Here is a 27,998-nt window from a genome sequence, read left to right as displayed (position 1 = left end):
TCATTTTTTTTTTGCATGTTGCTTTTTATTCACAGTAGCTAAAACGTTCCAAATGTCAACAGAGTTTATTGGGTAAAATAAAAAACAAAGGTCTCTCCATACAGCCCCCTGGGTGCACCACTAAAACTCACTAGCAGCGTCCATAATTTAAAATCCTGTGGATTAAATGTTAAAAGCGAGCTCATCACAGCGAGCTAAGTAGCTAAAATCATCCATCCTAGCAGCATACTCATCACATCTTAGTGGAACAGTATTTGGTGAATGTTGTTTCTGGCACCTTTTCCACTTATTTTTTAACATGATTTATTTCCATTGCTGCACATTTGGCGCTCATGTCTCTGCATAAAGGATGGACGATTGCAGACGGCCAAACTTCACGATGAAGTCTTGCTGAGCTTGGACCAAAGCATCCTCGTCTATGTAGACTGCCGCCCTCCTGGCCGTGACGAAGTACTGCACCTTCCTGAGGCTCCATCCGAGGACGTACATGAGCAGGCCGCACACGGCGGCCGTGGATCTGCCCACTCCGGCATTGCAGTGAACATAAACCGTGTGGCCGTTCTCCAGGAGACCGTGGAGCAAGAAAACGGCCTGAGGAAGCATCCGGATCCGACCTCCAGAGGAAAACGCAACATTTAATCATTAAACGATATCTGTGTTCACAGCACAGCCGTGGTTTTTAAAAATCTTAATAAATAATTTTTAAAAAGTGGATTAAATCAGCTCTTCCTTAGTCCTTTGCATCATTTTCTTACAGTTTAGGCTAAATACCACATAGGAACAGTTGTCTTACACGTGCATATTCAAAATCATATTTTAATGCTTAAATACATTTTTTAAAGGGTAAACTTAAACTCTCCCTACCCTCTGTGCTCATGTCGGCTGTGGGAATCCACACGTACACGATGCCATTGTCTCTGTATAGATGCATCATGGTCTCGGGAGTCATGACCTCGTTGGGGTCGCGTCTGCACCCGCTGGAGTTGTTGACCACATCCCACTCAGTCTGGAAGTTCATCACCGCTGTGACGCCAAGCTCTTTATTCATCGTTATCATCACGTGCTCCGCCTGTCGGGGGCAGCTGCCCAACCAGACACGAGGCAGCACCCTAGTGGGGGGAGGGGGATAATTTATCACTAGTCTCCAAGCAGGTCCCAAACAACCACTAGTGAGGGGAAATGTGACAAAACAACCTGTTGCTACTTGAAAATGGTGCTTATTATTAAATCTACAGGTCATAAAAATACATCGTTTTCACCACAGTTCCTCGTAATGTCCTGTTGTCTACAGGAATGTTCACTGTTGGGAGCATTTCAGTCACATTCTGCAGAAATTAGTCCAATTTTAAGATGCATATTTCTGGTTTAGCAGATTTCCCCCTCGGATATAGCCAGGCAGCAGCAGCAGTAGCATTAAAGGGATAGTAGGCAGTTTTAGCTTGCTTTTAGCACCCCCTAGTGTCTGTTAGTGAAGGCAAAAGTGAAACTTATCTCCTTGCTGTGCGTTTGTGCTTTTAACACCATAATCTAACTGCTGAAATGTCTCCCCAGCCTACATTAGTGTCTACGGAAGTGATTCATCATTAAATTAAACAAATCAGCTGTGTTCATGATCTAAAACATGCAGGAAACCTGCTGGAAGCAGACTGCAGCACCAGGCATGTAGGCTGCACTTATATTAAGTCCAACAGGGACCGGGCCGGCACTCTGAAATTGCAAGTGTGGTATTCTTGCCTGTGAAGGGTTGTTTTAGCGTATGCTGGCTCAAGAAAATGATTAAAAAATATGAAGAAGTAGCATAGAATGCCTTTAAATGACACAATGTCTTCACCGTTCTCCAGGTGGACGGTCCTGCTGCGGACTTTAGTAAAACATCAAACATGAGACCTCGTGTTTGTGGAAGTAGAGATTTAAGTTTTCAAAGAATAACAGACAGTAGTTGGAGGGGGAATTTAATGGAGAGAGAATACAAAGTGCAGAAACTTAATTATTAACCACATGAAAGACTTTCCAGTAAGTCCTGAGGAAAACCGTGAAACCCGTCCAACTTTAACAAGTTACTAATGAGCCAAAAAAAAAGTCCCACCTGTTTGTTCTGTCTCCATCTCACCGTCTAATTGTCCTCCTGTCCACTAAGTGCTCATTAGCATGCATGAAGTCAACCACCGGAGGAAGTGGCACGTAAAACAAAAGAAGGACACTGCAGAGACACAACATCCTCTAATGGTGCCATGGTCACAATCTCTGGTGTGGACATGCAGGTGAACCTAACCCCAACCGTAACTCCATCCAAACACATTTGTGTCTTGTTTTCTTTGACTTTAGACTTTTTTTTTTGCATTCTGAAACAGATCAAACTCACCTAGTGCATAACATCAGACCTCCCTTTTCCCAGTTAAGCAAAGTTACCTGTAATTATATGAAAAAGCCATAAATAATTACTGAAGTGTGTGTGAGTGTGTGTGTGTGTGTGTGTGTGTGTGTGTGTGTGTGTGTGTGTGTGTGTGTGTGTGTGTGTGTGTGTGTGTGTGTGTGTGTGTGTGTGAGACACAATCAGGGCAACACTGATGCACAGTTTGAGAGACTCATTTGCAAAGCCATTAACGGGCGAGTAACAAAGGCATTTGTGCTTCCTAGCGAACACGAGCCCTTGACATAAACCTTGTAAGGTCTTTTGGACACAAATTAAAACCTGATGGTTCCAGCCGAGCCAGCTCATTCTCATGCAAGTTATGCACTTGCAGCTTCAGGGATGGAGGGGGCTCATTTCTGCCGAGACTGCTACACTAGCACATGCACGGGTAGGCCGATAAACCTGAATGAAGACCTCACCAGAAGATGGACATGAGCATGCTTGTGTAGTGTCCTAACAGAAGGAATGCATTTACAAAATCTGCAAAGCAGAATTAACAGAAGCAGGAAATATGTTGTTGGATTTGAGATCAAAGTGACTTATGAGCTGAATTTCAACCTTCTGGATGTGGAAGTCGATGCTCTGGAGAAAAACCTGGGACCAACAAGTTATGAGTTAACTTAACGGCTTGCATTAAGAGAGGCCGAACGGGTCATGACATACAGAGGAGGAACTGACTTGGGATCAGAGCAAAGCAGAAATCCAAGCAAGAAAAATTGCTATATTACACATTTATTGATACCTTGAGAAATGCATGGCCTTCAGACCCGCCACCTTGAAGTAAAAGTTGGTGGTGTGTCTCATCTCGTCTGTGTGTCCTGTGGCTTCTATCCAGTGACCAATGGGGTGGCAGTAGACTCCATCCACCACATTCCTCTCGTCATAAGAACAACACCTGTCATGGCTTGGACCATTGCCTGATGACCAGCAGAACAAAATCAGACGTTGTAAATGAGGAAATTCCCACTGAAGGAATGGTTTAGACTAGAATGCTGGAGCTGGAAAGTGTTATTGTGGAAAGGGATGTCTGGACTTCCACCTGATAGTTCCAGAACCCAATCCTAGAGGATGAAAGGAAACAAACGAGTGCATGTGCCTGGACTAGCTGTTAGCACATCAATCTTTTACTAAAGACTGAAACACAACAGGTAAGGTGGTATTTATAACTTCAATTAGACAAAATAATCTGTGTAAAATGTTACTTGTAGAAACTGTATTGTCTAAAATTATTTTCCATAGTTGTGAAAAAATAAATAAAGCATGACATTAGACTACAAACCACATATAACACTTTAATTTTGAGGCAGTTTCTTTTCTTGGGACATTTTATTTTGAAGAATGGTTGCCTCGCCTTTTAAGGACCTACTTCTGTCGCCACCGTGTGGCAGCCCGTGTGTATTACATCAAAGAAACCAAACGTGACAGACTTGTTTTCTCTCTAAATCATATTTTATTAAGTCAATTGAAGGTCATGCAGGATCAATTCGAGCTGAATACCTTCCCAGATGTAGCAGTCTTTGACTCTTTGGATAAACTTGAACCACAGCGTGTCTTTAAACGGCTCCTCCAGCTGCACTTCGCCGATCCACAGACACGGCTCGTCCGGTGACAGCAGCTTCTGTGACGCTGTCATCCGAACCGCTCTGTTCGGGTCCCAGTGGCCCATTTCCTCTCGGGAACCCAAAACATAAACCTCTAAATCCGAGAACTGCGGAGTGAGGACGACTCCGAACCTTAAAAGCATCATGCTATATTTACCTAAACATTAGCGTCGTGATAATTTATTTTCCCGAAATTCTCGCGGGATTTTGTGTTGTCTAAAAATAAACAAGGGTCTTATTTTGGTACCCAAGACTTGTAGCTGAGAAGGAGGTCTCACTCCGTCAGAATAACGGGGTGCCACAAAGAAGTCACGTGATATTTGTAATTACAGTGCAAATTAATACACTAGCTCTGCGTTCTGCGTTAATTGAACATAAATGAAGCAGATAAAGTGAAAATAAAAATAAATTACAGCAGAAAACTACAAAATCGTAACAAAAATATCTGTTAGTGGCCTCATCCGTCATCATTCAGGTTCAAAAGGTTTTTTTTTGTCACGTCCTCAGTTATACAACCCGCAGTGAAGCGTGACCCTGAGTCTCATCTGTTTAAAAAGTTAAATTTGAAACTAATCTGTAAAAAATTTATACATAAAAATGTAGAGATGCTGAAAAAAATCGTTTCAAGTCTGAATCGGGATTCTTATAAAGATTCAGAATCGATTCACAAAGGTTCAGAATCGATTCCAAGGACTCAAATATTTGGCATGTTGCAGGTTTGAGATGCACTTTTTTGATCTTTTTTGTTTGTTTGTTTGTTTGTTTGAATCTGCTGATAAGAGGGCACTTGAATGTAATTTTTTCCATATGAAATTTGAGATATTCTCATATTTATTTTCTAAGTTGATAAATGAGTACTCAGGTTACTCATGTAACTTGTTTCTGCACATGCTTGAAAAGTATTTGACCGTATTACTTTCAAAGCTACTGTTAGGTAACTACAGATTTGTTATATTTTACAAGGTAAGCAAAAATAAATGTTGCCTTTTGGTCGAAAGATTGCTTCTGTTTACAGTTTTAGAATCACTTTATTTTACCTTGTAAATTAGCATTTTTGGAGCATGACCAGTTTAAAGTCAAATAAAACTGTCCCATAGCTTTAACTAACTTGTACAACAAAGTAGTTAATCCTGGAGCTGACACCCTTTGTTAATTCTGATTGTGAATCGATTTAAATTGAGAATCGATTCTGAATCGAATCGGCACCCCGAGAATCGGAATCGAATCAAATCGTGAGTTGCTCCAAGATTCACATCCCTAAAAAAAATGTGTGTAAAAATATAAAATGAATGTAATTGATACATGTTAAATCATTTAAAAATAATTTCAAAATAACATTGTATTTATTTTTGCATCATATATATGAACAAACCAGGGGAAAAAAGCTCTCTAGGACATCTAGAAAAATATCTAAATTGTATCCTCTTGGTTAAACTACATTCTGAGGTTTCTTCAGTAAGGCATGGTGATGGCAGTATCATGCTGTGGGCCTGTAGAGTAACAAGGCTGATAAAACAGTAAAAAGTGAAAGCAGAGAAATTATAATCAGGTTATTTTGTATGAGAAATCTGATAGCAAGAATAAAGGAAATCTGCCAATTTTCCAAACATTTCCCTCAGGAAAGGGCCAATTGTTGAGAAAAAACTTGTTCATCCTGGATGTTCAGTTTTGTTTTATTTACCGTTCTGACTTGTAATTATCAAATTACCCACCTGTTTCCATAAAACGCATCACCCAGTTTTAAGATCTTGCTTTAGCTTGGTTCAAAGTTTCTCTGAGTTGATTTAATTTAAATGGAGAGAGCAACTTTAGATTTGCAGAGGCCTATAGTTGTGATTATGCGTGTAAGTTACACAGTTGAAATGATGGGCCAACTCATCTCCCGTACAACACTTTTATTGATGCAGCAATCTGCAGAAACAGAGTACAACAAAGTTAATCGGAGCTACTCGGTGCGCTGCCTGCTCCCTCACTAGTTCTGACTTCTTCTGCGGGAGCATCAGCTACTGCTGCACAAGGCACCGGGCGCCCTCTGCTGGCCAACTCTGTAGTTATTGCTCAGACTGCGGAATAGGGCCCTAATAATAGTTTTGATCAACATTACATGATTACTTAACTATAAAAATAAAATGGGGGGGGGGGGGGGGGCGCAAGATGAAGGGAGGAAAGGAAAAGAGGGGCTTTGTTTCCTGCTAAAGCTTGAAAAAGAGCAAGTAGGGGAAAAACCAAAAACATTTTTTTTAAATATGCACTAAAATGTTACAAGATTTTTATCTTGTAGGTGTAAAATGCCTATTTTTATATTTCTGGAAGAAAGACAAATAGGATAGCTGATATTTTTTGTAAATTTATCCAAATAAAAAGTTGTTGAAGAAAGTTCGCAAAGTACTTGCAGATTCTGTTGAAAGTATTTTTTACTGATAAAATAATAAACTTGGAAAGATTGCTCCTTTAGTCAATATTCTAGAACTCAGAGCAACGTATTTAATAAATTCTTTATTTGATAAATCTGCTAAACAAATCCTAGTAGGTTGGAGTTTCAACAACAGTTGTTATTAGTTTAACAATCCCCTCTCTGTGCATGTGCACAAGGGAAACCATGCAGGCAGGCAGGAGCCGTGCAAACTTCAGACCAAAAAGAGCCCACGTTCTGCAGAACCAGCCAACTGGAGCAGAACGCATTTACTGCATTTGTCTGCCGTCTGTTGTCATGCTTTACAAATGTAAAATTGTGCACATTGATTTTGAAGTGATGACAAATACTTGGTATCTTACCAATGATGGAGGGTTCAGATCCATCAACCTGTAAAAACTCTTAAGACATGAAACCCCCAAGTGTAAAACATCTTTGTTTACCTTGTTACGGTTAAACCAGCCTGACAGCAGGTCAAATGCGTCAACCCCCGCCGCATTCTTTCGTGCTGTTTGTGCTCTGAGAAGAGGTATCACTGTCACATTCTGGCTTTAAGGCAGGAGGTTCTACTACAGCTGAGGTGAGTCTGATAATCCTTGATGAAAGTACTAAAAAACAGTTTATTTCTTTCTGCTTGACAGAGAGGACACACCTTCACACACAGCAAAATTAATTGTGTAGTTTTCATTTTTCTGCACAGTTTCTATAGGGTAAAAATGGCTGAATACACACTGAAGGTGACAACGGGTGACATGAAGTACGCAGGAACAATGGATCACCTTTATGTCATTTTATGTGGAACCGAGGGGAAGAGCGAGCGCACCAAGCTGGACAACCTTATGATCCACTTCCAATCTGGGAAGGCAAGTCGGAGTGCAGCCTGGGATGAAGTTATGATTTGGTGTGTTTGATTCAAGGGCGATTCCACAGAAAGGGATGAAAAAGGTCAACGTAACAATATTTAAACAAGTTCTAAAACTACAAAACTGTTCAAACTCTGACTGAAAATTATTCTAAACTACAAGCAGAATCCTAAAAGTGTGAGATTTTTATCTGGAAGTTTTTTTATGTTACTTTCCTCATCAATGCATCCTAATAGATAAATATTAACATTTCAGTTATTTCAGATTAAGATCATGTAGAGCCTCAAAATATTTTTAAAAGTACAAACCATAACATGGACGTAACTTTCACTTTACGAGTGGGGGGGACACAGGGGCTGGGGGGAGTATCTTTACAGTATGTTCTCATGGGAAACAGGCTTCAACACAAATGGTTGTTTTCTGCTTGGTCCTAGAGCTCAACCAGTGTCAATTTCATATAGCGTAATATTGATTTTGGATGGTAAAAAGTGCAGGGGTCAAAACTTGACTTTGGAAAAAGTGGGGGGGGGGGGGACATGCCCCCCCCCCCCCAAATTACGTCCATGTACCATAACAACAATGGTATTGTAGTTATTATTTAAACATTTTTTCCATTTTAGTCTGATTAACAGTCTTTAGATGGACTCCCGCAAATAACATATCTGTGTTTCAAATGTTTCCTTCAGTTCAATATTTTAGCTCAATTTTGAAGTGATTAGATTTCAATGATATGTACTCATTTTTTAAGTGTGGGAAATATAATTATTCTATTGCACATTTACAGTAGCTCAGATAAAAAAAATTAAGACACAGGTCAGTGGAATCACCATTTAATCTAATTTTAACCTTTCACGCCAATCCGGTTCGCATAAAACCTGAAATCCTTCAGGCTTTTCTTTCATTTTACATCTGCCATGCACAGTTTTAGAATACTATTTAAAGAGGACATGAAAATCTGACATCCTGCATCCTTTTATGTTGCCATGTGTGTCTCTACTGTAGCACTCACAACATGAAAAAATAAATCAATCTCTTTTCTGTCAGTTTTAGAAAATATGTGTCTAAAACAAGCCATTTCACGAAGTCCCCGGTTGTGACATCACAGATGGAAAAATTAGCATACGGGAGCCCTCACCTGCCAAGTCCTCACCCACCAAAACTGTTGAGGATTTGACATTTCTGTTTAACGATAAAGAAGCCATTTTTACAAGACACACTGTGCTGGCAAATTGGCGTAATATTACGGCAGCGGTGTGTCTTATAAACGTGCCATGCCAGCATGCCGTTGTGCAAATTTAGTGGCATTTGTTTTGCCTCGCTTGGTAGTAATATTGCTGTAATTCTCTGTCTCATAAACGGCTATTGCATCTTGGCACATCGGAGGGAGGAGTCAAGATGATGCAGGAAGTTAATGCTGAGCTCCGGCTGGCGGGCACTGTGGGGGACAGATACCTTTGAAAAAAACATAACGATTGCAGCTTCAATCACAATAAAAAGCAAGTTATGCCCAAGATAAATGGAAGTCCCGGCCCCATACCTCTTTATGCCACCATCGCCTAATGTTTTATAAAAAGGACATGACTGTGCTATTGTACCGCCACGGTCTGACCCCTAAACGACTTAAGACTTCCTAATGCTGTCATGGCGTTGCAGAAAATTGTCAGCATTGTTTTGTAAAAACGGTTAAGAAGTAAGGTATGCTGGAGGAACTGTTTCTCAGCTGGCCTGGCCAGTGTTTCACTGCTGCCACACGCCTGACTTAAAAGAATGAGTGATTAACAGGCATCTGAAGCACCTGAGGCAATGTAAATCATGTGTGCTGAAGCAGAGAAATGTAAAACATGCAGGTCAGTGTGACCCGGGGACCAGGGTTGGGAAACACGGCCTTAGGCATCCCCAGGTGTTACGACACGCCCTTCATTTTAAACACCAAACATGGTCGTAACATCAGTAAGGATTCCCTTAAAGCAGGATGGGGGGGATAAGTTTGGGCTTCTCTGCTACCCCCCGCGATCCGACTCCAGATAAGCAATGAATGAATGAAAGGATGAGGGTGCAATGTGATGCGGAGCAAAGCTATTGCTAATACTACTACTTAAAGAGCAAGTGGCCTCCAAATCAACTATATTTTGCTGATAAACTGTATAAATGAGTGTCTAAGAGTGCTGTAGTCATGTGTAAACATTCATTTACCATTTAATTTAGTCTTATTTAAAATAGAAATCTCTTGCCTGAAACCATCAGTGTTGCACTCCTTAAATCAGGCGTCTGCACTACATTTAAATCAGCCATCGCTATTGGCTGAAACCGTACACCGTGACATCGTCAGTACAGTGTGATGTCGGCTGCACTGCTGCTATGGGGTTTAATAGCACCCGAGTCTTGGCAGCCTCCGGGTGGCTCAGCCACTCACAAACTGATGCAAAACGAAACGGCTCAGGGCCGCCCACCTCCTCCAAAAAAAAACCTTCCTCTCTCTGTCCTCTGGTAAAGAAGGTGTGGAGAGAAATCCTCCAGACTAGGAAGCGTGCTGCTGTTTGTCCTTCTGTGTAGGGTATGTGAGAGTGTGTGTGGTTGTTAGCAGCTTATTTCTCTGACAGTGAATCTTTGAAACCTCTGGTAGGGCGCTGACTTTCTCGTTAAAGTTGAAGTCTCTTTCCGGAGTATTTATCTTATCCGATGGCTGACAAACATATCACACAAACAGTCTCTCGATCTGTTTTGCTGTCTTACTTCCCGATATTTAGACATCTTACCTCGGATTGGATAAAAGCAACGTTACTACCACTAACTCTGTTTGCTCGGGGACATAGATGTTTCATCTGCACTAATAACAAGCCTGGAGGAGCGTCAGCCGTGTGTTTGAGTTGCTAATGCTAGCAGTTAGCTTCTGTTGAAAAGAGATGTTCCCTGATGATTCTGGACACCAAAACAACAACAGCCTTCTCTGTTATGAGTCAAAATGGGTAAGTCCAATTCACAGTGTGATGTAGATCTGTCAGGATTTTCAAATCCTAGAGTTTCACCGTCTATTTTCTATCAGAAGCGAATGCAGGAGATAAATGTAGGAGACCATTTTCATGTTCAGCCTGCATAAAAAACTCAGAGTAACCAATTGTAATCAGAAATAATTGTTAAAAACTGTTTTTTCAGTCAACCACAACTCTAAGTCAACAGATAAAAGACAAGTAAGGACTTTTAAATAATTACTCTTACATTTCTATCACAGTTCAACATTAACTAGCTTGGCTCAGGAGTTAGTTTGTCCTGCAATCAATGTGGTGTTTAGATTTATGTGCTTTTAAATTAGCGTTTAAAGACACATGTGGGTGCAAATAGGATACAAACTAAGCAGACTCTGATTAGAAAATATCTGGATGTGAAACGGTGCTTTAACTATGATGCTGCTGAAAGCAGGAATGTGATCCGTAATTTCTCATTTTTATGTGTGCTAACTGGTCAGCCTACTAAAATTATGGAACAATGCCCAGCCTATTGGGGAACGAGTGGGCGTGGCCAGCTACTTGTTTTCTTAAAGTGACAGAGCCCCAAAACAGCTCATTCTGGAAGGTACTGAAAATTTCAGGAATAAAGATACTGAAACTGCTTTATGTAATGGGAATTTTGTTAATAAAAACTTTAACATGTTTTGTATAGAGCTAGCATGACTTAAAAAACAGTCACGTCTCCTTTAAATAGTTTTTTAACAGAAATTTAACAAACACACTGAGTTTGTTTGATTCCCAGACGAGGACCTACTCAGTCAAAACAAAGTCCTCTCTGGGGAAGCTTCTCATAGTCAAGGTGGAGAAAGATCCTCGCTTCGGCCTCCCAGAGGACGAGTGGTTCTGTTCCAGAATAGTGGTGACGACTCAGAACGGAGAAGAAGTAGTTTTCCCCTGCTACAGGTGGATTTCTAGGGGAGAAAAGGTGGAGCTAAGAGGAGGAAAAGGTTGGCTTGAATTAATTACATTCCATTAATAACTTTTTTACAGCTATCAATGAGTTTAAATGCTGTTTCTCCACCTCAAAGCCATGAAGGTATTTGAGGATGTGCATCCTCTGCAGATCGAGCACCGAGAAGATGAACTCAGACTTAGAAAGAGCTTGTACCAGTAAGCTGTTTTTGCTGTTTCTCCCAGTTTCAAATCTGAACAAATTTTGCAGACCGGCTTGTTGGTTTATGGTTTAGATGGGAGATGGGGGATGGCAAGCTGCTACAGCTCAGCCAGTTCAGAGCTATATCTGAGCTCCCAGCAGAGATCCGCTTCTCTGCGTCTAAATCAGAAGAGATGTCCTTCAAGAAAAGGATCATGTGAGCCCATTGAACACTTTATTGATGCATTCCAGTCAGTCTTCATGTGTTTTACTCATCTGTCTTTGCTTCTTAACTTCAGTGGTTATGAACTGATGTTCAAGAGGCTAGTTGGGTCCAAAAAGCAATGGAAGAACCTCAAGGACATGAAAAAGTTCTTCCAAACCAAAAAGACAACCATGTCAGGTATAAATAAGTCAGCATTTCTGTTATTTATTTATTTTATCATATAAAATGTGATTTTTGCCACTGATATATCATCAAAATTGATTCTATGAAAACTTAGTTTCTGAACAATTTCTTGTCTGAAGGTTTAATTTGGAAAATAAATAAATAAATAAAAGAAATTTCCCCTGATTCTACCTATCAGAGTATGTTTCGAAGCACTGGGACGAAGATGACTTTTTCGGATTCCAGTACCTGAATGGGCCAAACCCCAACGTGATCAAACTCTGCAAAAAACTCCCCTCAAACTTCCCTGTGGAGGAGATGGTGAGGGATTTTCTCCCACGTGGAAGCACCCTGGAGATGGAAATGGAGGTTTGACATGAAAGAGCTTTTAAATGGGGGTGTATTTGTTTGGGATTCATGAGCTATCAGAAGGACGAGCAGCATTTCTACAGCTGTCACTACATTTCCCTCCAAGTCTTTGTGTTTATGAGCCTTACAGAAGGGCAACATCTTCCTGGTAGACCAGAAGATAATGGATGGAATACCAACCAGGATGGACGATGGAAGGGCTTGTTTCATAAGCTCTGGTTTTTGCTTGTTCTACATGAATCCCGACAAGAAACTGGTGCCTCTTGCAATACAGGTATTCTACAGAGACTCAGTTTTGCACTTCCTATATGAACTTAACTCATTCACTGCCAATGACAACTAAAGTCATTGGCATTTTTTTTACTGTGTGGGCATCGGAACGAGCCCCCGCACCGTTAGAACAAACATCTTAGCTCTGAAGCCGTTCTTCATCTGCATACGTCACACGTCACGTGATCAGGAAGCAGAACGTCCATGTGTTCGGAGATCGTTTTGGGCCGCTGCTGTAAAAAAAGGTCAATAATACCGGCTGCGTCTGCAGCTAGACCTTACTCAAAAAAGTGAGGCGCGAACCGGAAAAGCTTCTGCCGATCACAATTCAACAATGGATTATGAAAGAACAGATAACGCTTGAAACGCGCGGATTCTTCCTGATGTAAGAGGTGAATCTCCGGTTTGTTTTGACGTCGACATCATCCTAGCGCGTAACGTTCTGCGACTCATTAAAAAAAACTGTAAAAAAGGTGAGAAACGCTGGCAGTGAAGGGCTTTTCTGATCAGGAAACAGCTGGCAACGAATGACTTAATATATTTTTTGACTCCCTGTTTGACGTGGTGCCCCCAGAAAAGTTTCATACGGGTAACCATACATGGGGCCAGAGAACATTTTTGGGGTGACACGCCAATTTAATTGTAATTTAATTGGTAACTTTGGGAAAGTGTAGCCTGAAGTCATGCAATAAATACACGGGTCTTCCCAGGGTATGGACAGTGGGGTGGCCAGCAATTTTCTAAGGTTGGCTGTCACGGCCTTTAAACTTCCAAAAAACGATTTCCAACTAAAGGCCGTTGGTGAGAACGGGTGATTTCCTTTAAGCACGCACTTTTAGACTTGATTTCTTGCAAATTTTCTCACCCTTGGCCACCCCTTGGAGGCGCCACTGCCTATATGGTGCAGAAGGACAATGAGTGCAGCTGAGGTTGTAGAAATGCCTGTGCACCTTCCTTCCACATTTCTACCATGTTTTTGTTCCAGCTGCGTCAACAACATTCCGAACAGAATCCCATCTTTCTGCCGGATGACCCGCTGACAGACTGGGTTCTGGCCAAGCTGTTTTTCAACAGCTCGGATCTGGTGTTGTATCAGGCCGTCTATCACCTCATGAAGACTCACTATCTGGCAGAAGTCTTCACTGTCGCTACTCTACGCTGTTTCCCCTCAATCCATCCTCTCTACAAGGTATGACCTGCCACGACAAAGCCCGTCAACCATTCAAATGTCAGCCATTTTTCCTTGAATGTGACCTAACCTTGAATTCTCCGGTATAGCTGCTGTTCCCTCATTTCCGTTACACTCTGCACATTAACATATTGGCTCGCGAGTTCCTCCTTGGACCCGGTGGGGCCATGAGTCAGGTAAGAAACCTCTCATGGAGCTAAATTGAATTTTCTGAATTCCATAGATAAAACTTGATTATTTAAAAACTAAAATATGTAATCTAATGACCAATAGAGTTCATGTGGAGTGGACGGACTGATGGAGCTCATGAGAAGAGCTCAGTCTGACATGACCTACAGCTCCCTCTGCCTGCCTGAGAACATCAAAGCACGAGGACTCAACTCTGTCCCTGACTTCTACTACAGAGACGATGGTTTGAAGCTGTGGAGCCACATAAACAGGTCATAATTCAATTTTACAAAAAAATCTGATTTAAGAATGTAATTTAAACATATTTTATCTTCTATCAGTTATGTGAAGAGTATGGTGGAGTACTTCTATCCCTCAGACAGTGTTGTGTGTGATGACACGGAGCTGCAGGAGTGGATTCATGAAATATTCACACATGGATTCTTAGAAAACAAACTCGCAGGTAAAAAAAGTGTTTTATAATAAATGTTTCCAAAATACGGCATTGCTGCAAAAGAATAAGTGACATTTCCCCAAATATTGATTCTCTACCAGAGGCGGCACCAAGGAGGAGTCAGGGGGGCAATGGCCTCTTTTAGAAATGTGGAGCCCCCCACCCCTCCGACCTTTCTCTGCTGTCCAGCCAGTCTATTCTGCATGTTTTTTTAACCCTCTGGGGTCCATGGACGCGTATCCGCGTCTTTTGAACAGGTCTGATTTGGGACGCTGTAGCAGCAAGACTCCGCCTCCCTGAGTTTCGGTTTCAATTCAGCTTTAGAAAGGAGATTATAAACTACACCCCAATTTTTACATTGTGTTAATAGGCAACGTAAAAGCGGAGTTAAACTAAACTAAAAAACGACCTATTTTTAGACAACCTGACAACTTGTCAAAACAGCAGTTTAGTAATCCGTAAGAGGGAATGTGCTTGTGAACATAAAAACCCACTAAAACATGAGATCCTTTTGCTGTTGGTGGAAGTCTCACATATCTGAGGCTTTTGTTAGGCTTATATAAAGGATGATGAGAAGGATAAATGTCCACCAGGCGGTTCAGATAGTACGGCTGTTTTTTGAACTGGAAGCAGCGGAAGTGGACGGAGACTCACAGCCGGAGTCTGAGGCAAATAGCGAGGATGTTGAAGACGATGACGCAGATCCATCCTTCCTCATAGAAGAGTTGGGTCATGACGAGGTAGAGGATGAAGGCAGAGATGCAGCTCCTCGGAGAACCAACAAGAGGAGTGGGCGGCGCCATGCAGCTGTCTCGGAGTGAGACAGAGCCACTCCCCACTCCAAATGCACGTACATTATTGCCAAATTAATAAAATAAGTATAAATTCAGATAGTCCAGGTTGTCCTGAAAAAAATGATACCCCATAAGGCAAAATTTATTGTTTTTATTAGAAAATACAAAAGAAAAACCAAAAGGAGTCAAAAACGGTGATTTACACCCTGGATGCCAGAGGGTTAATACAAGAAAGGAGAAAACAGATGGGACAATAAGCTAAATTATTTTTCATTTGATTATTTTAATAGTAAAAAGATTTTCTGTAGAAACTGTCCCCGCCCCTACAGAAGATAAAAAATTCTGAAACCATGTGTGTTCTCTGCGGCCCTCTGATAGTTACGTAGAGCTTTTTCTGTAATGGCCCTCTTCACTGTAAAATAGGTTCCCTTTAGGGCAGTGGTTCCCAACCTGGGGCTGTGACCCCCCAAGGGGGTCCCCTCAATTTTGTCTGTGCTGAGGTTGTGAGGTTTACAATATTGTATTTGTAATAATTACATTTATAAAACACCAGTAACAAACCCAACTGTATAATCAAAGTGCCACATACATTTAATCACTTTTAATGTGGGTCGAATGTGGTTGGGGGTCCTGGCTCGACTTGGACACAGGCAGGGGGGTAGCTGCTTTAGAGGTGAGGACAGCTGAGACTACTGCCCTGTTTAAAGTGGCTTTGAAAACACATTTGTTTTCTCTGGCATTTAGTGACATCCAGTAGTTTACAAGTTTTATTATATTTTGGCCTTTTTTTTGTATTTGTAGTCTCAAGAATGTCATTGCTTGTTTCTGTTCTGAGCAGCACTTCGGGACAACTGCTGTTGCTGTAAAAATGTGCTTTAAAAGTCAAGTTACACTTGACATGTTTAATTGTCAACTCGATGTTGCTCTTGATAGGTTTCCCGGCGAGCTTCGGTACCGTGGCTGAAGTGATCAAGTTCATCACCATGGTGATCTTCATCGTGTCAGTCCAACACGCTGCGGTCAACAACGGACAGGTGGGGCAAAAGTGATTGATTTGTTCGAAATAAGCCCAGATTTGAAATATAATTTAACAAACATTTGAGGTTTTATAAACATTTAGTCTTTTCTTTAAATTAGAAGTCAATTTTTCTTAATTTGTGAAGCTGATAAACATTTTTTATGTAGTATCTTGCTCTTTACAATTGCCTGCTGCTGCACTTTAAATTCCAGTTCGACTACCACGGCTGGACACCCAATGGCTCTCTCCTGCTGCACACATCTCCTCCGACCATCAAGGGCCTGTCGAGCATGGGGACATTTCTGGAGGCTCTCCCAAATGAAGGAGAGACGGTCAATTTTGCAGCCTCTGCTTTTGTTCTCTCATCCAAATACACAGACAAGGTGAGTCGAGAAAGACGAGAGCTTTAAATGCAGCTGAGACGAAGCACTGCACCAGCTTGACTTCATGCCTTTGCTGTGACTCCAGGTTCCTTTGGGTGAATACCCTGAAGAGCTCTTCGATGAGTCTGACCCCAAGCGGATGATTAAGGAATTTCAAGCAGAGTTGTCCTACTTGAAAGAAGAAATTAAAGCAAGAAATACTCGGCTGAAAGTTCCCTACACGTATCTGAGCCCTGATGAGATAGAGAACAGTGTGTCGATTTAGGAGAAACGGGAAAGACGAGCAGAAACGATCGTGTTCCCTGGTACTTCCTTATAGGTTAGGTTCAGGGCTGTGCTTTTATTTTTGAAATACACTTTTTATAAAATAAAAATTTGTAAACAAAACAAAAGATTTAGAGAAAACTGTAGAGTGTATTAAAGTTATTTTCACTTAAGGAAAATATATAAAAGATGTGAGGACTTTATTTAATTGCAGTAAACTGCATACATTTTCAAACCTTTACGACTCCTACTCCAACATCAGATAAACCTAAACACAAGATCTGCTCTGGACTGAACCCTGGGTTGGGTCAGATTCACTCATCAGTTTGGAAAATGAATAAAATCCATTTAAAGTGCTGTCATTTCTAATCCACAGATTTATTGTGATTAGTCAACAATCTGTTTGTTTAATAAGTAAAAAGGCAAAATATTGCATTTTAACTTTAATAGATCCTTGAGGATAATAAAAATCTAGTGTGTACATCTGTTTTTGTCAAAATATACTTCTTACCAGAATAAGAAGTCCATGCAAAGCCAAATCCCTCCCTCTCCCAAAGGAAAAATACAAGATCAAACCTGACAAGTGTTCTTTTGTTAAGGCGCCGTGACGAGTAGCGTTGATTTACTCCAAAACAAACCTCTTAATAGCAACATTCACACAATGCCACGGCGGATCGAGTGCAGCTTGGTCTCATTTGGTCAGGTGTTGACGTGACGCAAGACACGATGGAAGTAGAGTCTGTCTCGTCCGGAGCACATGGCCGGAAGGGGCACGGGCACCGTCTTGTGCTCTGCTACGTAGAAATGGCACTTCTTAAGATGAACGGACATGCTGGGAATATCAGTGAAACCCCACGAGGTCACAGGGCTGAAGGCAGTGCTGAACCTCCACACCTGCAACAGTAGCAAAGAACACGTAGTAGTGTGGGATTATTTAATGTTTGACTAAATTAAAATATAAAAGGGATAGTTTAAAAACATACTTTGTTTTGGATCTGCCATGATACAGTGCGTGGACCTCGTAGACCTAGTCTTGGCTTCCACTGCAGCTCTACAATGCCCCTTGTCTGAAGGAGGCTGGCACACACCTCCCTCATCCTCCGTGAAACCAGTGACAGCTGGCACAAGCTAAAACTATCCAGGAATCCAGCGATGTGCCACAGTACCTCAATGGGCAGCCCACTAAGCTGGTCAGACTCCCAGTCACTTGGGAAATCCAGCTTTGGGCAAGGCTGAACTCCAAATGACTTGAGGTGCCCGTCATGAACCACTCTGGCTCCACGGGTTGTCGGGTAAAACCTTCGCTGGGAGAACGTACAGCCATAATACGCGAGGGGGCAGCGGTGCTCCATCCAGCCATTAAGACCAGCGTGAATGTCACCATGGACATTTCTGAAATGGGAAGAAAACTGGTCTCGGCGGAATGGCTGACTACAGATGAAGGGGATTGTGTGCTTGTAGCCGAGGTTAAACGGGATACAAGGGGCCACCTCGAACTTCAGAGCCTCGGGGACCAGGTTGAGGAGGAGCGCACGGAATGGGCTGGGGTAAGCCAGCTGCGACCCAGCGTGGTCACAGGCTGAAGCAGAGGCCATGTCGCCCACTCTTGTGTTGGTAACCAATATCGCAGCAGGAAAAGTGATTGTCTGTGTGCCAAAATCAACACGATAACCATCGCCGTAGACCATGTCAGAGGTCCTTCTGCACTCTGTGGACGCTAGACAGAGGAGTAGGGCTGCTGTGATCAGATCAAGCCCTCCTAGACCCATGGGGTCGCCCCCCTGCTCCAGATCTGAAGTATCCACTGCCTTGTCCTCCACTGTGACTCCTAGTTTATATTGTGACTTGTGTGGAATGATCCCTCCATTGGATAATGAATACAGCTGGTGGTCGGTGTTGAACCGTTCTTCTAGAGGAACCAACGCTCCATCTTCCAGCGCTATGTGACTCGCCAGCTGTGCCACAGCAGGACTAGCATGGACTGGAGATAACATCTGAGGAGTAGCACTTTCAGGAACATCAGTGTTGTTTTCTTGGACCTCAGGTCTACAGGCTGTCTCCAGAAAGGCCTCAGCTGCTGCTGACAACAGTTCACTGGGCGTGTTTTCAATCGTTACATTAGCTCCTGCAGCTCCATTTTCATTCAAACAGCTGGAACAAGTATTTAACTCTTGAATGTCTCTTTGGGGCAAACTCTCATCACCTTCAGGTGTTGTGCCCTCAAGCCCATTGTAAATCCCTTCATTGCTGCTCAAACTCGACTTTAAAAGAACATCTCTGCTATCCAAACACTCGGAGGAGCTTTCACCACCGTTGCCACTAACAAAGTCTAACGCCGCAGCTAAACTTCTTGCTGTCTCTATTGTGGCTTCATACGGTTTACTGAAGCGTTCCTTATTCAAGCCATTAATGCCCCTGAGGATTTTTGTTTTTGCCAAGTCTCTTGAAGTTGGTCCTGGTGGTTGTGTGGGTGAGGATGATCCAAAAGAAGTTGATGCCTCTGAATCAGATGGATGCAAAGGTGAGTGTTTCTCATTGTTCTCTTTACGAAGACGGACAAGAGGCTCTTCTAGTGCAGAAAGTGCCATGGCAAACACTTCATGAGACTTGACGAGTGTACGCTGGTCCTGAAGAGCAAGTGCCATGTCCAGTTGCTCCACCTCCTCCACCACACGACTTAGGCTCTCATAAGAAGTATAGTCCAAGCAGCTAACGGGACATCTGTTCCACTCCATTGTGCAGCAGACAACTCCAGCCGGGCACATGTCCAAGTGTGCAGACATCTGGTTGCGGATCAGGGTGGCTGGGCAGCCGTAGCCGCTGTTGAGGCACGGAACCCTCATCATCGGGCACAGAAGTTGGTGCTCCTCAACTTTGCAGGAGTGAAACCCAGCCCCACAGAGCAGTGGACATGAAATAAGATCACAAGAAACTCCAGGTTGAGGTTTGAGTGTGCACCTCAGGTTGATACAGGACACACAGTGGACATGGTCCTCCATCTTCAGAGCTGAGGGGGTGGATAGGTTCCCAGGTGTCTTCCTGTGGGAAAATATAACGTCATGTGAAATGGGAGGAAAAATCTGAAAGTGTAAATGCAAAAATAATGAAGATAAACACAGAGGTGATCAACAAGTATTTTGTATTTTAAGTCAAAAATTATTCTAAATCAATAAAAATAAATGGACATTCTTTAGGTTTTTTACACTTCACTAAAGAATTAAAGAATAAAATAAAAATGTTATAAGAAAGCTCTTCATGGACAAGCCCTGAATAAAAAAGCTGCTTTGGTCTGAACTGGGAGCTGCTATTCTAACATCAAACCACCAGATGTCACTGCGCCAGCTGCTTCAAACTTGTATTATAGTAAACATATTAATGAGGCTTTGGCACGTATTTGGGTTTAGCTCGGTTAAAGTCATTGCAGGAGTTTTACCACAACAATAAAAATGACGCTAGTCCTTTATTAAAATAACTTATTTAAGCTAACTGGACAATCTACAACTACAATACCGTTTTTAATAAGTCAAAACTAGTCTAGACTAAAAACAAAAGGTTGCCATAACACCATAATGTTAAACAAGGACTATTGTTATCTTTATTCCTTCTAAAAACGAAGACGTTACCCCAGCTTTATGTCAGGCAAAAGTTTGGCTGCAGCAAACAGCTTTTTTAACCCGCATTTCAACCGACTGCCATGACGTTTCGGTAAATTGTTTAGTAGCTTTTACATCACCCTACCACCCGTTTGTGGACAGCTTTCCAACTAAAACAACTTGTTTGGAAAACAATGGATGACAGGCTAACTCAGACTGACCTCGGCCTAGGCTAAAGCTAAAAACAAGTCCCGAAGTTTACGGTTCAACACTTTACCACGACATGACTCTGTTCGACGTGCTTCTCACCTGCTCGTCGGGGATACCCGTCATAAAATACGATCCGAGGAGAAACTGCTGAGGATAACTAGCTCGCTCAGCCTTCTTCTTCTTGTTTATTCTTCTTCTTCTGTTGTTTAATGGCGGGTGGCAACCAACTTTCAGGTGCATTTCCGCCACCTACTGAATGGGAGCGTGAGTCGAAGTGGGGAGTATCCTACTTAAAAAAAAAAAAAAAAAAAAAAAAAAAATATATATATATATATATATATATATATATATATATATTCTATCAAGTAATCCACTGTCCCTTAAAAGTCTCTGACCAACTTATACACCACTAGTCCCCCATTTTCTTCCTTTTTTTTTAATTGCAGAAAAGCATATTTACATTACAAATAAGGCGAACATGCCAATGTATTCAGATGAGAATTGAACAGTCAGTGAAAAGGGGGAGGACAAAAACAAACAAAAAAGGCACAAAAACAATGCAAGGGACCACTACACAGTTCCAGGAAGTCTACAAAAAAGTCTATACATATCTTCATAGCTGTTATTATTGATACATTTAAGGGATCTTAGATACAATCTAAAATCATGTACAAATGCATTGAACACAGGGGGTGATTTCAGTATTTTTTGTCTATGTATGAAGAATTTTGCCAGACAGAGAAGTAGATTGTAGCAGAGTTCTTGGTTGTTTGTTTGAAGGAGAGTTCCAAAGGTGACGACATCTCTTGGGACATGGGATGTTCAAAGAGAAATACGGACAACAAGGAACGAAGGACTTCCGCCGTTTGGAACGATTACACCAGAAACGCGCACGTCTAAGAAACCACCTTCGCTTCTGTTTAAGATGCCGGGACGAAAACATCACACCCACAAGCCTACAGCTGAAAACATCGATCCGGACCAAGACAGCACAAAATATAATAGAAAGAGCACAGAGAGCACTGCTCAAGGAGAGGATAAGGAACGTCATAACCAAACAGAGGCGTGTGGAGGACGAACTGGAAAGAGGACACCTGGACTTGAAAAGGAATTACAAACTTGATAAACAAATGGAGGAACTAATTAAAGGACACATGATGGAAAAACAGGAACAAGAGTTCATAAAAGTGAAAGAAAGACACATAAAGAAGTTAAACAGACTCATAAACAAGAAAAAGAGGGGAGAAATACAAGGCAACTCCACACCAAACTCATGGGTATGTAACATTTCACAATACAAACTAACAGAAGCAGAAGAGAGCATATTAAAGAAAGGTTTAAACTTTGCAGTCACACCAAAAGAAATACCATATGATTAATTTATTGTAGCAACAGAACTAGCATGTCAACAGATCACAGATGAGGGAAAGAAAGCAGAACTCAGAAATAACGTAGTTGGGATATTAAAAAACAGCCAAATTCAACACAGCAATATTACAAAAGAAGAACAATCAGCCATGACAGCTTTATCCAAAAATGAACAGATAATTATTCTACCGGCAGATAAAGGAAGAACCACAGTAGTTATGGACAGAGAAAAATATAAACAACAGATGAAACAGATGCTAGAAGACAAAAATACATATGAAATACTTAAAAAAGATCCAACAGAAAACATTAAGAAAAACATGAAAAAATTACTGAAGCCACTGCACGAAAAAGGCAAAATAACAGAAAAAATGTACAAACACTGGATTCCCACAGCAAACATAACACCAAGAATATATGGAACACCAAAAATACATAAACAAAACACCCCACTTAGACCAATAGTTGACAGCATAGGTACACCAACATACAACATGGCAAAAGATATCAGCAGAATCATCAGCCCGTTATTAGGAAATACAGACCAACACTGCAAAAATAGTATAGAATTGGCAAAAGAACTAAAGGAAATTACAATAGAAGACAACGACATACTCATCTCACATGACGTCACATCTCTGTTCACAAAAACACCAACCCAAAAAACCATAGACATAGTAGTTAACAGAATTAGACAAGACAAAACTTTACATAAAAGGACAAACCTCACAGCAGATGACATAGCACAACTGATAGGACTGGTAGCTAACTCCACTTACTTCACATACGACAACACAATATACAAACAACTGGAAGGCTTCGCCATGGGTAACCCGTTATCAGCCACCCTGTGCGAGTTTTTCATGGAAGACCTGGAACAAAAAGCCATAGCCACCGCCCCCCCAAACTGCAAAATAAAACTATGGAAACGCTACGTAGACGACATACTGGAAATCATACCAAAATGTCAAACAGAAACACTAACACAACACTTAAACAATATTGACGACACGGGCAACATAAAATTCACTTATGAGTTAGAAACAGAAGGCAGCATAGCATTTATGGACATGAAAATCACCAGGCAGACCGACGGGACCCTAAACATAAACACATACAGGAAACCAACACACACAGACCAATATCTATTATGGACATCAGAACACCCCACCATACACAAAATGTCAGTAATCAGAACATTATATCACCGAGCAAACATAATAACAGAAGAGAGAGACCGTAAACAAGAGGACAAACACATACAACACGCTTTAAAGACCTGCAGATACCCGACATGGGCAATAAACAAAGGAAAACAACAAACAAAAACAGAAAGCAAAGAACAACCCAAAAAAAGAACCAGAAACCCAGAAAGACAAGAACCAAAACCAGTGATAACCCTACCATATATCAGAGGCATAACGGAAAAAATAAGAGCAACAATGAAAAAACACAACATAAACACACCAACAAAGCCATACACAACAGTTAGAAACAGATTAGTACACCCAAAAGACAAAATATCAGCTGGACAAAAATGTGGAGTCATCTACGAAATCCCATGCAAAATATGCAATAAAACATACATAGGAGAAACCGGACGCCAACTCAATACACGGACAATAGAACACAGAAAGGAGTGCGAGAAAGAGGCAAATCGTAAACACACAAGAGCAGCAAAAGAAGAAGCAGAAAGTACAATAAAAAAGTCAGCCGTAACAGATCATTGCTTAAGAGAAAACCATATAATGGACTGGGACAGCACACGGATCATAACCACTGAACAACAAAAATACAAAAGATGGATCAAGGAAGCAATCGAGATAAGGAGACGTGGATGTGGGACCATGAACAGGGACGACGGAGTTTACACGCTGGACCACGCATGGGACTGCATCGTCGGAGAGGGGAGAGCGGGCAGTAGAGGGCGACAACGTCCTCTGCTGCCCGCAGATAAACGGAGAAGGAAGTGACGCGCCACCATCAGCGTCAGCCTGAAGAAGCCGGCAGCTGTCGGCGAAACCGTAGCTACAAACAGGTAAACAAAACTGTTTCTGTGTTTAAAAAAGAACGAAAGCATGGATTTACAAAGACACAGCAAGAACACACCTAAGATGGGATTCCAATCGACATCTCTTGGGACATGGGATTCCAATCGACATCTCTTGGGACATGGGATTCCAATCTGAGGTTGAATCCAGTTCTTCTTCTTCTTCTTCTTCTTCTTCTTCTTCTTCTTCTTCTTCTTCTTCTTCTTCTTCTTCTTCTTCTTCTTCTTCTTCTTCTTCTTCGAGTTTATACTCAGTTTATTGGCGGGTGACATCTAACTGCTAAGTGCATTTCCGCCACCTACTGTGCTGGAGTGTGAGTCGGAGTAAGAGCGTATCAAAAAACAACAAAAAAACTAAATTCTATTGAACAAACCACTGTGTTTTAGATACTCAATAACGAACCCATATTTCCCTTCTTCACCATTTAACATACTTTACACTTATCACTCCACCTCCTATGCTTTTTAACTTCTCCCTGAGTCTTCCTCTACTTTCCTCATATTTTATGCAGTTACATAAAACATGTTCCACCGTTTCTCCCCCCACCCCACATCCACACAATCCTGTGGGATGTTTCCCCATCAGATGCATCGTATTATTAAGCCCAGTATGTCCCATTCTTAATCTTGATATTATTCTTTGATCTCTACTATTCATCGTTATATTTTTCCATTGTCCTACTTTCCCTTGCATCTAAAATAAATGTCTTCCTTTCTCTTCCCTTTCCCACATCCTGTGCCACTCTTCCATTACATGTGCTTTAATGATAGATTTAATTTCAGCGGCACTATATGCAATATTTATTATTTCTCTCTCTCTCTTATTGCCTTTTTTGCAAAATAATCTGCCATTTCATTTCCTTCTACTCCTTTATGTGCCGTACCCATAAAAAGTTAACTTCTGTACCCAATTTCCTTAATCTAAATATGGTCTCATATATTTCATATAAAATATCTATTCGACTCTTGGTAGACATTAATTCAACTGACACTAATACAGATAATGAATCAGTACATATAATTCCTTTTTTAATTCTATTTTGTTCCATCCATTGAAGACTAAATAATATAACTATCATCTCCACTGTGTACACAGATAAATGACCTGGAGTTCTTTCCCTAACTACTCCTCCTGTATGTGGTATTACAAAGGCAAAACCAGTTTTCCCCCTACCAGTTCCTTTGATCCATCTGTAAATGTATGCACAAAAGACTCATAGCTGTTTAACCTATCTTCTGTAATTTTATCCCAATCCCCCCCCCCCCCCCCCCCCCCCCCACTGCTTCTCATTTTATCATAAATACTATAATCAACACACACTTCTGGAAATATCCATTTTGGATTAACTGTATATAAACACTTTTTAATTTGTACTTTAGCTTGGATCTTACCGTCTTTTGCCCAATCTTGCACTTTCCAGCTACCATATTTCTTCTTCATTTCCTCCGTCTCCCAACACGGACTCCGTGCCCTTTTTACCATGTGTTTGTTGTCCTCACACCCTCGTATACTTGCCCAATAATTTAAAGCTATCTGTTTTATTCTAAGCTGTATTGTTATCTCTCCCATTTCTACCTGTATTGCCACAATAGGCGTAGTTTTCATTGCTCCTCAACACACTCTTAATGCTTGACTTTGTATGATTTCAATCCGTTTCATTAATGTTTTAGATGCTGAACTATAAACTATACTCCCATAATCTAATCGTATCATTGCACTGTACATGTATTTAACGCCTGAGCACTAGCCCCCCACTCATATCCTCTCACACATCTCATTATATTTATTACTTTTTGCATATTTCCTCTATTTTATTTATATTATCCTTCCATATTAACTTTTTATCAAATATTACTCCTAAATATTTAAACCTATCTACTTGCTCCAACTCTTTTCCATACAATGTTAAATTCTCCATTACTTTCTTGCCCTTTGTAAACACCATACTTTTAGTTTTTTCCACTGAAAATTTGAAACCCCATTCATATGACCAATTTTCCACCATTTTAATGGCTTCCTGAATTTTCTTTTGCACATGTTGGATGTTTTTCCCTTTCTTCCATATTGCTCCATCATCTGCAAATAATGCCTTACCGAACTCATTCCCCGCATTCTGAAACACATCATCTATCATAATAGTAAATAATATTGGACTAATGACACTTCCTTGAGGAGTGCCGTTTTCTACTTTACACCCCCTAGAAAATGTACTTCCTATTTTTACTTGAATATTTCGCTCACTCAAAAAATCTTTAATCCAGTTATACATTCTTCCTCCTATTCCTAATTTTCTAAGTTTTATTAACAGTCCCTCTGTCCACACCACGTCAGAGGCTTTTTCTACATCAAAAAGACTACTACTAATCTCTCTTTATTAATTAATGCTTTCCTAATTTCCGTTTCTAAATAAACAATTGCATCCATCGTGCCTCTCCCTTTCCTAAACCCACTTTGATACTGTGATATCTTTTTATTTATTTCTAAATAATCTGTTAATCTATCTACTACCATCCTTTCCATTAGTTTTCCTATATGACATGTCAGTGCAACGGGTCTATAACTATCTGGACTACTTGATTCTTTTCCTACTTTAATTATTGGTACAATAACTGCTTCTTTCCAATTTTTTGGCAATGTTCCTGTTTCCCATATCATATTATAAATCTCCAGTAATTTCAATTTCATTTGCTTCCCTAGTTGTTTTAACATTATATAGCATATTTGATCTTCTCCTGGACTAGTCATACCAGTTGTAGCTAATGCACGTTCTAACTCAAACAAAGAAAAAGGCATATCCATAGTACTTTTAATATTACCTTCCCCACCTCCTCCCCCTTGTATTTCATATTTTTTTCTAGTTACTTCTCTCCTTTCTCTTCCTTCTTCTGACAAATTACCAGTACTATGGAGTGTAACAAATGTTTTAACAAGTACTTCTACTTTTTCCTCATTAGTTACAGCTAACTCATCTCCTACTTTTAACACTGGATAACTCCATTCTTTCCTTATTCCTTTCATTTTTCTCGTCATTCCCTATCGGCGTAGTTCTCCCCATTTTTCCACAAAATTTCTCCAACTTTCTCTTTTTGCTTTTTTAACAACTCTTCTCACCTCTGCTTGCAACTTTTTATATTTCAGTAAATTTTCCATATAATGTGTTTTCCGTAGCATCCTTAGGCTTTTATTTCTTGCTTTAATTGCTTTCTCACAGACTTCAGACCACCATGGTACTTTCTTCCTCTCCCTTGTGTTTCCTTTAGTTTTTGGTATCGCTAACTCTGCAGCCTCAATTATCACACTTCTAAATACTTCTTCCATTTCCACAGCTTTATCTGACATCACTACTTTTGACCTCCATTTTTCACAATCAGTTCTAAACTTATCCCATTTAGCCCTTTTAAAAATCCAACTCCCTTCCCTTCCTTCCGCCATCATCCCTCTAGTCTCGAAAAGTTGTGTTAGAATTAAACAATGATCACTTCCTATTGTATCTTCTAGTATGTCCCATTCACTTATTCCTGCCAACTCACTGGATACTAAAGTTATGTCTAATGCTGACATTTTACCTGAATATACATCAAATCGAGTTCCTCTCCCATCATTAATGCATACCAGATTCGCCTCCTCCATAATTTGTTCCATTATTTCCCCATTTAAATCAGTTTTCCTAGCCCCCCACACAGTACTATGTGCATTAAAATCACCGCACACAATTAAGTGTCTGCCATTAATCCCAACTCTTGACCTTGTTCCCTCAACTTCTAATCTTTTGCATGGATTATAATAATTTATTATAATAACCTTCCCCTAATTTGTAAACACCTCCACTATTACAAATTCTTCTTCTTTTCCGATCTCCAAAGTTACAAAGTAATACTACACCGCAGGGACTCATCCTGCAGTGCCAGACGTGTCCCCCTGCTTAAGTCAGGACATGTGCAGACTCATTTGAGGTTTGCTAGAGCATTTGGATAATCCAGAAGAGGATTGGGAGAATGTCATATAACTAACAGAACTTTTTGGTAAAACTCTACTCATCATGTTTTGAGGAGAAAGAATGCTGAGTTGCATCCCAAAAACACCACACTTAC

The 27,998-nt window shown here is 40.8% G+C and overlaps 3 protein-coding genes across 4 annotated transcripts; 1 reads left to right on the top strand and 2 right to left on the bottom strand.

Moving 5' to 3' along the window:
- Positions 1 to 3: 3 nt before the first annotated feature.
- epm2a (EPM2A glucan phosphatase, laforin) lies at positions 4 to 4,252 on the bottom strand. Of its 2 annotated transcripts, XM_054747931.2 has the most exons (5): positions 3,911 to 3,928; positions 3,156 to 3,330; positions 2,363 to 2,409; positions 865 to 1,109; positions 4 to 614 (listed from the first exon to the last, which is right to left on the bottom strand). In XM_054747931.2, the coding sequence occupies exons 3-5, from the start codon at positions 2,374 to 2,376 to the stop codon at positions 331 to 333; spliced, it is 543 nt and encodes a 180-aa protein (XP_054603906.1). In that variant the 5' UTR covers positions 2,377 to 2,409; positions 3,156 to 3,330; positions 3,911 to 3,928; the 3' UTR covers positions 4 to 330. The 2 variants fall into 2 exon arrangements, with proteins under 2 accessions (XP_054603906.1, XP_015802736.1); XM_015947250.3 differs by lacking the exon at positions 2,363 to 2,409 and having other exon boundaries at positions 3,911 to 4,252.
- A 2,674-nt stretch (positions 4,253 to 6,926) lies between these two features.
- Positions 6,927 to 17,166, top strand: LOC107377570 (hydroperoxide isomerase ALOXE3). The gene is made up of 15 exons (XM_054747930.2): positions 6,927 to 7,007; positions 7,128 to 7,290; positions 11,038 to 11,242; positions 11,324 to 11,405; positions 11,483 to 11,605; positions 11,688 to 11,791; positions 11,976 to 12,145; positions 12,276 to 12,419; positions 13,401 to 13,604; positions 13,694 to 13,780; positions 13,878 to 14,044; positions 14,114 to 14,235; positions 15,954 to 16,054; positions 16,251 to 16,421; positions 16,507 to 17,166. Exons 2-15 carry the CDS (start codon positions 7,144 to 7,146, stop codon positions 16,684 to 16,686), a joined length of 2,007 nt encoding a protein of 668 aa, XP_054603905.1. The 5' UTR covers positions 6,927 to 7,007; positions 7,128 to 7,143; the 3' UTR covers positions 16,687 to 17,166.
- LOC107377568 (F-box only protein 30) lies at positions 16,869 to 20,750 on the bottom strand. The gene is made up of 3 exons (XM_015947249.3): positions 20,588 to 20,750; positions 17,669 to 19,724; positions 16,869 to 17,579 (listed from the first exon to the last, which is right to left on the bottom strand). Exons 2-3 carry the CDS (start codon positions 19,682 to 19,684, stop codon positions 17,385 to 17,387), a joined length of 2,211 nt encoding a protein of 736 aa, XP_015802735.3. The 5' UTR covers positions 19,685 to 19,724; positions 20,588 to 20,750; the 3' UTR covers positions 16,869 to 17,384.
- Positions 20,751 to 27,998: the final 7,248 nt, after the last annotated feature.

This window comes from Nothobranchius furzeri, chromosome 2 (genome assembly GCF_043380555.1).
Source record: "Nothobranchius furzeri strain GRZ-AD chromosome 2, NfurGRZ-RIMD1, whole genome shotgun sequence".
Lineage (NCBI taxonomy): Eukaryota > Metazoa > Chordata > Actinopteri > Cyprinodontiformes > Nothobranchiidae > Nothobranchius > Nothobranchius furzeri.
Note: the sequence above shows the minus strand (reverse complement) of the source record. Positions and strands in the feature narration are given on the sequence as shown.

Bases quoted from the DNA above. Each gene is read 5' to 3' on its own strand.
- epm2a (XM_015947250.3), bottom strand. From the start codon at position 4,160: ATGATGCTTTTAAGGTTCGGAGTCGTCCTCACTCCGCAGTTCTCGGAT. The intron at 3,331-3,910 runs GTATTCAGCTCG...GCTGGTCATCAG, and splicing joins AGACTGCTACATCTGGGAAG to GCAATGGTCCAAGCCATGAC. The intron at 1,110-3,155 runs GTATCAATAAAT...TCCCCCCACTAG, and splicing joins AAGGCCATGCATTTCTCAAG to GGTGCTGCCTCGTGTCTGGT.
- LOC107377570 (XM_054747930.2), top strand. From the start codon at position 7,144: ATGGCTGAATACACACTGAAGGTGACAACGGGTGACATGAAGTACGCA. The intron at 7,291-11,037 runs GCAAGTCGGAGT...TTTGATTCCCAG, and splicing joins TCCACTTCCAATCTGGGAAG to ACGAGGACCTACTCAGTCAA. The intron at 11,406-11,482 runs GTAAGCTGTTTT...TTTATGGTTTAG, and splicing joins CTTAGAAAGAGCTTGTACCA to ATGGGAGATGGGGGATGGCA.
- LOC107377568 (XM_015947249.3), bottom strand. From the start codon at position 19,684: ATGGAGGACCATGTCCACTGTGTGTCCTGTATCAACCTGAGGTGCACA. The intron at 17,580-17,668 runs GTATGTTTTTAA...CTACTGTTGCAG, and splicing joins CATGGCAGATCCAAAACAAA to GTGTGGAGGTTCAGCACTGC.